This window comes from Mastomys coucha, chromosome X, assembly GCF_008632895.1.
Source record: "Mastomys coucha isolate ucsf_1 chromosome X, UCSF_Mcou_1, whole genome shotgun sequence".
In the NCBI taxonomy this organism is placed as follows: Eukaryota; Metazoa; Chordata; class Mammalia; order Rodentia; family Muridae; genus Mastomys; species Mastomys coucha.
In genome coordinates, this window is record NC_045030.1 from 100947199 (window position 1) to 100958959 (window position 11761).

At 43.2% G+C, this 11761-nt stretch overlaps 3 protein-coding genes across 4 annotated transcripts in view; 2 read left to right on the forward strand and 1 right to left on the reverse strand.

Annotated features, from left to right (window-relative positions):
- Nucleotides 1–2774, forward strand: part of Arr3 (arrestin 3) — a 14120-nt gene extending 11346 nt beyond the window's left edge. The window contains exons 13-17 of the mRNA XM_031375476.1: nucleotides 1316–1399; nucleotides 1643–1666; nucleotides 1838–1902; nucleotides 2135–2144; nucleotides 2717–2774. Coding sequence (XP_031231336.1) covers nucleotides 1316–1399; nucleotides 1643–1666; nucleotides 1838–1902; nucleotides 2135–2144; nucleotides 2717–2774 — 241 coding nt within the window. The remainder of the gene's footprint in view (nucleotides 1–1315; nucleotides 1400–1642; nucleotides 1667–1837; nucleotides 1903–2134; nucleotides 2145–2716) is intronic.
- A 5252-nt stretch (nucleotides 2775–8026) lies between these two features.
- Pdzd11 (PDZ domain containing 11) lies at nucleotides 8027–11146 on the reverse strand. 2 transcript variants are annotated; one of them, XM_031365588.1, is made up of 7 exons: nucleotides 11031–11146; nucleotides 10470–10569; nucleotides 9932–10015; nucleotides 9672–9728; nucleotides 9031–9129; nucleotides 8750–8810; nucleotides 8027–8571 (listed from the first exon to the last, which is right to left on the reverse strand). In XM_031365588.1, exons 2-7 carry the CDS (start codon nucleotides 10554–10556, stop codon nucleotides 8537–8539), a joined length of 423 nt encoding a protein of 140 aa, XP_031221448.1. In that variant the 5' UTR covers nucleotides 10557–10569; nucleotides 11031–11146; the 3' UTR covers nucleotides 8027–8536. The 2 variants fall into 2 exon arrangements, with proteins under 2 accessions (XP_031221448.1, XP_031221439.1); XM_031365579.1 differs by having other exon boundaries at nucleotides 8029–8571; nucleotides 9651–9728.
- Nucleotides 11147–11251: 105 nt separating this feature from the next.
- Kif4a (kinesin family member 4A) overlaps nucleotides 11252–11761 on the forward strand; it is a 99485-nt gene continuing 98975 nt past the window's right edge. The window contains exon 1 of the mRNA XM_031368811.1: nucleotides 11252–11740. Coding sequence (XP_031224671.1) covers nucleotides 11621–11740 — 120 coding nt within the window. The 5' untranslated portion in view covers nucleotides 11252–11620. The remainder of the gene's footprint in view (nucleotides 11741–11761) is intronic.

An 11761-nucleotide genomic window follows, 5' to 3' on the forward strand; every position in this document is an offset into this window, starting at 1 on the left:
AAAAAAAAAAAAGAAAGAAAGAAAAGAAAAGAAAGAATACCATTAAAATACACTGGCCAGGTGGTTGGGTTTGTTGTTGTTTCTGAGGTGCAGAGGATGAACTCAGGGCCTGCGCCCCTGACCCTGGCCAGATATGTTATTCGATTTTACACATAAGGTCTCTGAGGCTCAAAGGCAAGGGATTTGTTCAAGGTTGCATAAGTATGCAACAAACAGGATTCTATTATATGCCAACTGGCTCTAAATACTGTGATCTCTACAATAGTTACTATCTAGAGAAAGTAGAACAGAGTTAGGTGATGAGAGATGGTGGAAAAGGAGGATATGTAATGACAATTATATGGCAGGAATTGATAAAAATTCAATGGCATTCACTTGGCTCTATGCTTCCAGATTAGCATTAAATGTGTTTCTCACCAAAGCCATTTGTCTACCATCTACAATCATAAATGACCAATTCTCCCCATGCCTGATGAATCTAGTATCTACAGGTTTTTACTCACAGAAATAGCCTTAGAAATTATCCAAATAGCATTATTTAGAAGAAAGGGGATCAGCACCCCCAAAGCAACCAAAAGAAAAAAAAAAAAAAAAGCTTTCAGTATCTTATTTTCCAATCAGCAGGTTTCAATTGAGCACCTATTAAATGCTCATGCCTATGTAATATTGATGGGGATACACAAAGAAACTTAAGACAATCTTTTCCTTCAGTCAATATATGACCTGGATGAGGAACAAAGAGGAATACAAATGTAATCCAACAGTTTAAGTGTTGGTACATGTGGTTTATATTATGAGTCCAATAGAAGTTAAAGGCCAACATAGCTGGCAAGGGGTTCTTAGAGGAGATAGAATGATTTAGAGCTTGAAAAAAATGTATAAAATCTGGATACCAATAGAAAGGAACATTTCAGACTGGGAACATGGCATGGGAAGAAGCTAGAAGGTAGGAATCCCAAACCCGAATAGCATTTTGAGGAACACAATAGAAAGACAGGTCTGTATAGGCTGTTTTCTAGGTGTTTGGGAGTCAGGGAAGAAGAGAGTAGACAAGGCTAAAATGCTTTGGCTCCTAAAAGTCACAGAGTAGTTATGTTCAACAAATTAGGCCTTCAAACAGACAGTAACATAATCAAATGGAATTTTAGGAAGAAAAATGTCACCTCAATGGGGCAGAAACAATTACAGCCTGGGATATCCTTTGGGAAAAGACAAAGGCAATGGGGGCATGGTAATACTAAAGCATGGGAAGGATTATGAGGGAGGTAAATTCTATTATACTCCTAACACCCCAAATTGATACTATAATATCAAGTCTTCGACCTGGAATGAACAAGGAGCTTCTGGGGATCCTGGTGTCCTACAAAGTTAGAGTCAACCTGATGGTGTCCTATGGGGGGTAAGTGAGGATTTCCAGTTGGTCTGGGCAGGGGCGGGGAGCCAAGAGTTTCTCACTTGTTTTCTTCCCTGTTGGATTGACCCATTCAAGGTATTCTTTTTCTAGATTCAGTTCACAAGTCACTTTCCTTGCTAAAGTCCTGTGCTCTTACTAAGTTGGCCTTATGATGACTTATCCCCAGCAAAACTGGGTTGATTCCTCCCCATTTTTAGCTACTAATTTGGGGTGTCATTTTATTCACAGCATTCTAGGAGGTCTGCCAGCCAGGTGAGAAGCTAGGGTGAGAGAACCAAGGCAGGACAGGGAGGAAGAGGGCATAAGGAGACTAAAGGTACCCTCAGAAGAATCCGAGGGCCTCAGAGGATTGGGAAAACTGAAGGAAGGTTGGTGATTGAGTCCTTTAAGGACATCGGTAACTCCACTTTGGGATGCTTGCAGTGATGTTGGTGTGGAGCTGCCCCTGATCTTGATCCATCCAAAGCCATCTCATGGTGCAAGAGCAGGTGAGGCTCCTGGGAACTATTACCCTGTGGGTTGGGGGCTAAACAGTTCTCAGAAAAGAGTGGCTTAAGATGGAATGACAATAAGTAGGTTGGATGTCTAGCTTTTTAGGGGACATATAGGGGAGGGTAAGGCCTGGGGGGAAACAAAGAGAAGAATGAAAAAAATCATGGATCTGCACAGCCACTTCTAAGCTTCAGTTCCATTCTTCATCCCTCTCCATGCTTGCCACAGTGGCTACCAGGTAAGTCAGCATGAGGCTTGGAAGCTCCACCCCCTCCCCCTGCCTATTGCTCTGTTTTAGGATGCAAGTTTTAAAAGCTTCCTCAAAGTGTTGCTTTCAGGACTGTGCACCAGAAACATGGTTTAGCTTCACGTCACAGTCTGGTGCTCCCAAGCCCTCTTTCCCCTACCTCCCTGCCCTTTACCAGCTGCTCTTTTTGGAATTCTTCCCCCTCATCCCTTCCATTTTTCTTTCCCTCTTCTCTTCCCTCCAAAAACCCATTCTATTGTTAAGTTGTCCCTATGACCCTTTACTCCCTGGCAAAACTGGGTTGTTGCCCCTTCTGTGGGACTTGGGGTCCTCCTTTTCCACATCATCCTCATCTTTAATCCTTTTGTTGTTTCCCTTCTAATGCTCCTTGCTCCTTGGCACCATTGTCTAGACAGATTCAGAAGGGAAAGGAGCCCTCCCCATGGGGCATGGAGGGGAAGGCTGAGAAGCAGGGAAGGGATTACCTCTCTAGAATTAAGAATGTGGAGGAAGCCCAGGAAGGGAGTTGATAACTCTCCATTCCCCTTTGCTGCTCCTGCAAGCTCGGAGGACATAGTCATCGAAGAGTTTATGCAGCAGAACAGACAGACACAGAGCTAGGAAGCTCCAACAGCAGACAGAGTTAAGAGGAGCCAATAGCCCATCTCTGATAATTCTGTGTGGAAGCCCCCACTGCAACACTCTAATAAATCGTTTTGTCTAGATATGGCTGGTGTGATCTCTGTGCTATTTTTTTCCCTCTCAGAGAATACTGGAACTACAGAGAATGATCTCTCTGCTTCAGGCATCTGTACCCCTCCCTTCCCCTTACTTACAAGCTTGATTAGGTATCTTTTTTTTTAAAAAGATGTATTTACTTTTATTTATATGAGTACACTATAGCTTTCTTCAGATACACGAGAAGAGTGTATCAGATCTCATTAGAGATGGTTGTGAGCCACCATGTGGTTGCTGGGAATTGAACTCAGGACCTCTGAAAGAACAGTCAGAGCTCTTAACGGCTGAGCCATCTCTCCAACCCTTGATTAGGTATCTTGTGTTAAGTACTTTGCCCCTATGTGGTCCCTCCAAGTCACTTGCTTTTTCTCTCTGGCTTCAGCTACCCTGGTCCCCATCTGATCACTTACTTTTGTAATTACCTTTTGGCCTAGCAGCACCTGGTGCTTACACTGTAAAGAACCCCAGAGAGGAAGCCAAAAGGGTATGGCCACTCTCAGACTTGGCTACTGGAGGAGAGCATGGGTGTGATGTCAGGTGGTACAGGTTCAAGTACAGACAACCACTGTTACAGTATTTCTGCCTGCCCAGTTCAAGGAATGTTTTGGTCCTTCTAAAGTGAGGTCAGGAGCTTCTGTACAGCTAAAAAACCAATTAACCATGTGGTGAAGATACCCATAAATAGAAGAAAATCATTGCCAGCTATACATCTGACAGAGAATTAATATCCAGAATATACAAAGAACTAAAAAAAGTAAAACAAAACAACCCCCCCAAGCAATCCATCAAACAACAACAAAAAAAGATCCATTCAAAGAAAATGGACCTGGGACCGGAAGAAGGGAATTCTGAAAAGAAAAAAATATATATATATGGCTAAGAAATAGCTCAAAAATGTTCCACTGTCAATGAAAATCAAAACAATGTTGACATCTCACCTTACCCCAGTCAAAATGGCTAAGACCAACACTGAGCAAATGCTGGAGGGCAAAGATAAGGAACTCTCATTCTTTGTTAGTGGAATTCCAAAGTGATGTAGCCACTCTGGAAATTAGTATAGAGAATTCTCAAGAAGCTAAAAATAAACCAACCATATGACCCAGCTATGCTGCTTATTGGTATCTGCTTAAAGGCCTTGGCATCCTACCCTGAAGATACTTGCTCAACCATGTCCATTTCTGTTGTATTCACAATAGCTAGGATATGGAGATAACCTAAGTACCCTCAATTGAGGAATGATATTACACTATGTAGTTTTAGTCAACTGTAAAGAAAAATAAAATCAAATACTTTGCAGGTAAATGGATGGAACTAAAAAAGGTCATATTGAATGAGGTACCCTAAAATATAGACACACATTTAATAGTAATCAATGAAAGAAATTAATCAAAGAATATATAAAAGGCCACAAATGTGAAAGAAGTCAAGGAGGGATATATGGGAAAGTTTAGGAGAAAAGAAGGGAAGAAATGATATAATTGTGATCCCCCAAAATAAATTTGAGGGCTGGAGAGATGGCTCAGCAGTTAAGAGCACTGACTGCTCTTCCGAAGGTCCTGAGTTCAAATCCAGCAGCCACATGGTGGCTCACAACCATCTGTAATGGGATTCGATGCACTTTTCTGGTGTCTCAAGACAGCTACAGTGTACTTACATATAATAAATTAATCACAAGAAAAAACAAATCTTTAAAAACTCTATTTGAAAAATGATGTATGCACCTGCTTACCTGGTGGCTGCATAGAGCAAAAGGTATTGGATCCCCTGGAAGTGCAGTTACTGATGATTTTGAGTTACCATGTAGGTGTTGGGAATTGAACCCAGGTCCTGTGGAAGAGCCATTAGTGCTTTTAACTGCTGAGGTATCTCTCCAGCCTCCATGGCTGGAACTTTTGACTATATTGATCACACTTCTTAGATAAGTTGCTTTTTGTGTTTACTTTCTGTGTGTGCATGTATGTGAACACATGTGCCATGGCATACATCTGGTTGTGTGGGGAAGGATAACCTGCAGAAGTCTGTTTTCCTATCATGGGGATCATCAAGCCTCGAAGTAAGTGCCTTAACTTACTGAGCCACATCATTGGCCCATATTAATTGTTTTAAAACCTATTGCCAGGCGGTGGTGGCACACACCTTTAATCCCAGCACTTTGGAGGCAGAGGCAGGAGGATTTCTGAGTTTGAGGCCAGCCTGGTCTACAAAGTGAGTTCCAGGATAGCCAGGACTACACAGAGAAACCCTGTCTCGAAAAAACAAAAAACAAAAAACAAAAAACAAAAAACAAAAAACAAAACAAAACAAAAAAACCCACCAAAAACCAAAAACCTATTAACTGGGAGTTGTTGGATCTCCTTTCCGTTTCCTAGGCTGCAAGCCACCTGAATTATTAAATAATATTTAACCTGAAATCCAACTCAGTGTGCCACTCTACTGGGTCTTTTAGAATTTTTAATATTCAAAACAAGAACTATATTAGTAAAATTAAAATAATGAATTACCTGTGAACCTCATCCTAGAGCAGTGGTTCTCAACTTTCCAAATGCTGCAACCCCCTTAATACAGTCCTCCACGTTGTGGTGACCCCGAACCATAAAACTATTTTTGTTGCTACTTTGTAACTGTAATTTTGCTGTTATGAATCATCATGTAAATATCTGACCTGCAGATGGTCTTAGGTGACCCCTTTGAAAGGTTGTTAGGCCTCCCCAAAGGGGTCTTGACCCACAGTTTGATAATTGCTTTCCTACAGCAAGATCTTTACAAGAAACTTGTATGGGCCTCTTCCTAGCTCATCGTTATGAATCTCCAAGGTCTTGTGCAGCTAACCACAGCTTGGTGTATTCATGGCTACAATGGCTATGTCACATTGAGAAGATGAAAGATGGTTTTCCTCTCTATCCTATGGCTCTATTATTTCCACCTCTGCATTTTTTCTGCAATGTTCCCTGGACCCCAGATAGGGTGTAAAACTTTTAAATGCTGCTAATAGAATGACTGCTGAATTAATAAAAATTTAAAAAAATGTTTTATTTATATATTTATTTTGGGGGGAGGGGGGTTTGAGACAGGGTTTCTCTGTGTAGCCCTGGCTGTTCTGGTACTCACTTTGTAGATCAGGCTGGCCTCAAACTCAGAAATCCACCTGCCTCTGCCTCCCTAGTGCCGGGATTAAAGGCATGCGCCGGCGAATTAATAAATTATGGTAAGGGAAAAATCTCAACTGGAGGCAACAGAGATGTCAACATCAGTAAAAATCCTTGTTACACAAACATGAGGACATGAGTTTGAATCCCATAGTGCACTTGAAATGCTGGATGCCTGTCATGGTGGCACACACCTTTAATCCCAGCAGGAGCAGGTGGATCTCTCTGAGTTCGAGACCAGCCTGATCTACCTGGAAAGTTCTAGGAAGAGCCAGAGCTACAAAATAGAGATTCTATTTCAAAAAAACAAAAAAAAAAAAAGGAGTTGTGGATATATGTAGCACACACCTGTAATCCCAGCACTGGGAAGGTATAGAGAGGAGGAACCCTGGGGCCTCCTTGCAGACAGTCAGGCCAAATAAGAGATTCAGATTCAGTGAGAGATAGTCTCCAAAAATAAGATAAAAAGTGACTGAAGAAAGATGGCCGATGTCAACTTTGGACCTTCATACTCAAAAAATAAATAGAAATAAAATAAAATCCCACTACCCACAGCGGGGTGCAGTGATATACACTTGTATCCTCTGAATTTCAGAAGCTGAAACAGGAAGATCACAAGTCCAAGGCCAGCTTGAAGTATGTACCAAGAATCTATCTCAGAGGAAAAAAATTAATAACTTAATAACCATGGAAATAGTACTTTGACGTTCAGCAGACACACCTATTAGTTTTGTGGAAATATCCAAGCTTTTCTTTCTCTGACGGCCACTGGGGGTCAGCAGAGCAAATAAAAGGATAGAATTCCTAGGAAGACTTAAGCTAATTTAACCTCCAGCTCTGCTCAGAAGATTCAGCACCAACAATGTAATAGAACTGAGTCTCTAGAAATGCCTTTAGTACAGCTGGGGTAGGATTCACAGGAAGAACCAGTTTCCACATTTCATCCATTTGAAAACTTATTATCTTGCTTATTTAAAAGAGTAGATTCCAGCCTGGGTGGGTGTGGGAGTGGTGACTCACGCCTTTGATCCCAGTACTCAGGAGGCAGAGGCAAACAATCTCTGTGAGTTCATGACCAGCAGCCTGGTCTACAGAGTGAGTTCCAAACCAGCCAAGGCTACACAGAGAAACCCTGCCTCAAAATAAAACAAAAACAAAGAAAGCCCCCAAAACACAAAATAAGTAAATAAACAAAGAAGGTATTCCTAGGTTCTCCCTCAAACCAAAAGAATCACTCTCCAGAGGAATTAAGAGATTCAGCTCAGCCACAGGATTCATGTATGTGTTTGCTTGCCACTCCCTGCAGGTGAAGAACAACAGACGACTTTGGGAGTCTGTTCTCTCCTTCTACCATGTGGGTCCCGGAGATTAAATTCAGATTGCCAGGCTTGAAAGAAGGCATCCTTTCAGCCCAGAGAGTCATCTTGATGGCTCTCCCTAGGATTCTTTTTAAGTCAAATGATGGGCTTTCACTGTAGAAGCACCTCCTTCAGAGAAAATGACCTTTCAATTACGACTGAGTATTTTAATATCAGTCAATGGAGATGACACAGTCATGGCTTGTGCAGGTATGTAATGTTCAGTGATTAAGGATACAAGGCGATAGAAAGTTATTTGGGGGTAGGGTCAGAAAAAGGAGGAAGTTAGCAGTTATCACTAATCAAACTACAAGTGGGAAATTAGGAACCACTTTCGTACTGCTGCTTGTGAAAAGAAATAATCTATGCCACTTCCTTGGTTTAAGTTCCAGATCAGAGAATGTATATAAAAAGAATATATTAACACCACCCCCTGCAGCACAACGCCTGGGGAACGGGCAGTTTTACCCAGGGCCCTTGACTCTAAGGACCCCTTCGGTACTCTATGGCTAGTGTTAAGCTCTCAAGTATTCTGGCCAGATAGAACTGTAAAGTAAGTATGATGTTGCTGTTTCTCCCAGTGTTTGATTATTCTATTTGTTTTCCTCAATGGCATTTTATATTCAAGCAGTATCACTCGAGCCACGGTTTATTCAGTATTGTGTTTTTACTTTGGGTGGGGGCGGGGATGAGAAGGAAGTGCCTCCTTGGAGTCTCCTATGTGTATGGGACTCCAAGGTACAAGGACTGGATGGCGTGGCCAGGCAAATCAGATGGAAGGTCCCCAAGATTCTTTTTTTTCTACCGATTTCTACCAATAAAATCATAAGCTGTGAAGTGACCAATCTAAGGTACCTGATAAATGCCAGTTGTTTTCTAGTTGGCTTTCCCCCACAGGCTCCAGACATCTAGACATCACTACCTTTCTCCTTTTCCAGAATGAAACTCACCTAGCAAACTAGGGAACTCCTAGTACAGTACAGTTAATACATAATACAGCTGGTAAGCTGTCTCCCCATCCTCCCCATCCACTAAACCAGGAAGGTGTGGAGGGTATAATTTCCTGACGTCTCCAACTTCTCAGAGGTCTAGCCAGCTTGTCCTGGCAGATTCCACATGGAAGGCTGTGGGCTGCAAGTCTCTAGTGCACAGTCCGTTCTTTTTGGCGATGATAATCTGGAGTAAGAAAGAACACAGCACATTATTTTCAGGATGAGCTCCCAACTTCCCATTCCCAATTTCTGGGGCTTCCCATTATCCATACTTAAAAGAGTTCTACTTACCTAGAGGCTTGCCATCTAAGTAAAAAAAAAAAGAAAAGAAAAGAAAAGAAAAGAAAACAAAAATGCCTTACTGTAGGGAAAGAAGCGCACACGCATGCTGATTTCTCGGGCTGTCTTCAGGATTTCAACAGCCTGGAAGGAACATAGAGCAGCTTGTACAAATGAAGAGACATTACCCAGGACAGAAATATAACACAGCAACGGAATGTGCCCCATCTAGGTCACTGATAGCTGCTCTCTTCTGGTACATTTCCCTTGAAGAGATGCTTTCTTACAGATAAGGCTGTTCTGGTCCAACCTGTCCTACCTGAGATGGCTTCGTGCATGACCACAGCCCATGCACTATGCTTACTTTGCTGTGCTCAATATCTTGGAAATCCACATCATTCACAGCTAGAACTTGGTCGCCTTCTTGAAGTCCTGCTCGATGTGCATCTGAGTCTGGAATCACCTGTTGGTGAAGGGATGTTGTGATGGAGTAAGTCAGGAGAATGCAGGAGAAATTCAGCACTCTTCAAATGTGTTATACCACAGGGAGATTAAGTGGCTTGCTCACTGAAATCTAGATCTCAGTTTGGTTTTTATTTTTGTTAGAATTTTTTTTTTTTCAAAGACAGGGTTTTTCTTTTGTAGCCCTGGCTACTCTGGAACTCACTGTGCAGATCAGATTGGCCTTAAACTCACAGAGATCCGCCTACCCTCTGCCTCCGTGTGCTGAGACTAAAGTCATATGCCACCACTATCCGGTTTGACTTTATAGATTATTATCTACTCCTAATCTTCTGGCTTCTGCCTCTGAAGTCCTTGGAGTACCGACACACCCACCACACTGGGCCCAAGTACAATTCTGAGAAGGAAAGGCTGAATTCCCATTATGTCTATTCTATGACTCCACTGGGTCATCCATTTTTTATCTGCTGGGCCACCAGTACATTTTAATATGATAACAAAGTAGCTAGCCTTACAGCTTACCATACACACATTCACACAGACCTTGGAGATGAAGATGCCTAGCTGGGAGGCCTTTCCTCCTCGGATGTTAAATCCCAACTGAAAGACAAGGACACAGGATGCAGACTCAGCATAGACATAAGAACAGAAACATCTGTGTACTCAGAAGAAAAAGAGATACTATGGAAGTGTCACCTCTGCTTTTCTGGTCACCTACCTCCCAATCCACATCCATGTCTCAAACAGGGCCAACTTCTGGCATGGACCAAATGTTACTGGAATAAGAGCCTCTATACATTTACCTGAGCACCAGGAGGCTTCTTCAGGGTGACAATTCGGGGCAGAAACTGGGTCAACTCATTGTTGTAGTCTGGGTGGTACACTCTCTGCAAGATACAGCAATCTCAGAAATCTTATTCCCAGTCTTAGATGTTACATCTACCTTCTTTTAGAATATTAGTAAATCAGATATATGTCAGGAAGGGGTAAAGCCACAGACTCAGTTTACATAAAACAGATAAAACAGTCCACTAAATCAGATATATGTCAGGAAGGGGTAAAGCCACAGACTCAGTTTACATAAAACAGATAAAACAGTCCAGAGGAGTGGTTGTTTAGTCTCAGGACATGCTAGAGGCCCTATAGATTCTTATTTCTTTTTTTATTGACAGGATGGAAACAAAGGTTCTGAATTTTTAGAATTCAGAAGCTGCCAGTGGGTCACTGTTGCTCAAAAATTCACCTATGATTCACTCTCCATTAGGTTTTATAACCCTGCTAGTTTTATCTCATGCTTGGGGATTGGTATTTCTTATTCAGGAATGCAGACGGTTTTCCCACCTCATGAGGAGGAATCCATGCTGGAGGATTTTCATAGGCAGGCAGGAAAACCACTGGGTAGTCATCATAAGGAATCCGGTTGTCCATTTCAGGCAAAGCCCTGAGAAGGACGAATCAAAGGAAACGAAAATGATTTTAAAATGGACCAAGCACTCTAAGTTTCAGAAAGCGCCATTCCTTTATGGGACTATCCCACAAGTAAGTTAAGATTGGAGGGGGCGGGGGAGAGGCAACAAAGCAAAATAACAAAAATAAACAAAAACAAAACACACAAAAAAATTTTTTAAGCACTATAATGGCATGTTTGCATTTCTCACAATTCTACAAAAAGATAGGTGTCACCGCTTTCAACCTAGGAAGAGGTAATGAGAACCACATCTACAAAGATCTACTTTAAAACTACCCCAGAGGGATTGGGGCCAGGCACAGTGCCACAGTCTCTAGAGGTGCTTAGTAAACGTGGCGTCCACAGACGAGCTCCGTCAACACAGGCTACCTTCTAGATCCGTGTCCTGCAACCCGCCCGAATCCCACCACCCACTTAACTCAGTGCCACCTCACCGGTAAGAAGGCCTCCCTCAGCGACAGCCAATTCGGCGTCGGAACCGGAAGCGGATGCTCGCTACCACCTTGCACGGGCGGAGCCTGCTTTGGGCGAGCCAGCTCTCCAGCGTCCTCGGGCGTCACACGTTGTGCGTGCTCACGTTCGTGTGCGTCTCCCAGGCTGTATGCGCTCCGATTGGCTGGCGCCTCTGGGAACAATTTGAAACTTGGCGGTTTAAGCTCCGCTTGGAACAGGGCGCCAGGGAAGATCGGGGAGGAAAAGGGACGTTTAGTTTGGTGAGTTACCGGGCGCCGCGTTGGCTCAGATTCTGCACTTTGTAGCACTTTAAGGCTTGGCGTCGCGGTCGCTGTCTTCGCTGGAGTTTATTTCAGACCCCACTTCGCCTTGCGGTGTTTGGGACTGACAAACCATTAGACAGTGGCCAAGAGTGACAGGATACAGTGATCCTACTGTGAAAGAGAGTGCATCAGCGAGTTCCGAGGTCTCCTACGGCCGGCCTGAGAAGGGCCTTTCCACTCCTGCCAGCCTCCGGAGGCTCCAGGGAGAGCTGGCTTCACTTGGCACGGACACCTGCTAAGCCGGTACCATGAAAGAAGAGGTGAAGGGAATTCCTGTAAGAGTGGCACTGCGTTGTCGCCCCCTCGTCTCTAAAGAGATTGATGAAGGCTGCCAGACATGCCTTTCCTTTGTGCCCGGAGAGCCTCAGGTGGGTAGTCGAGTCTAGATT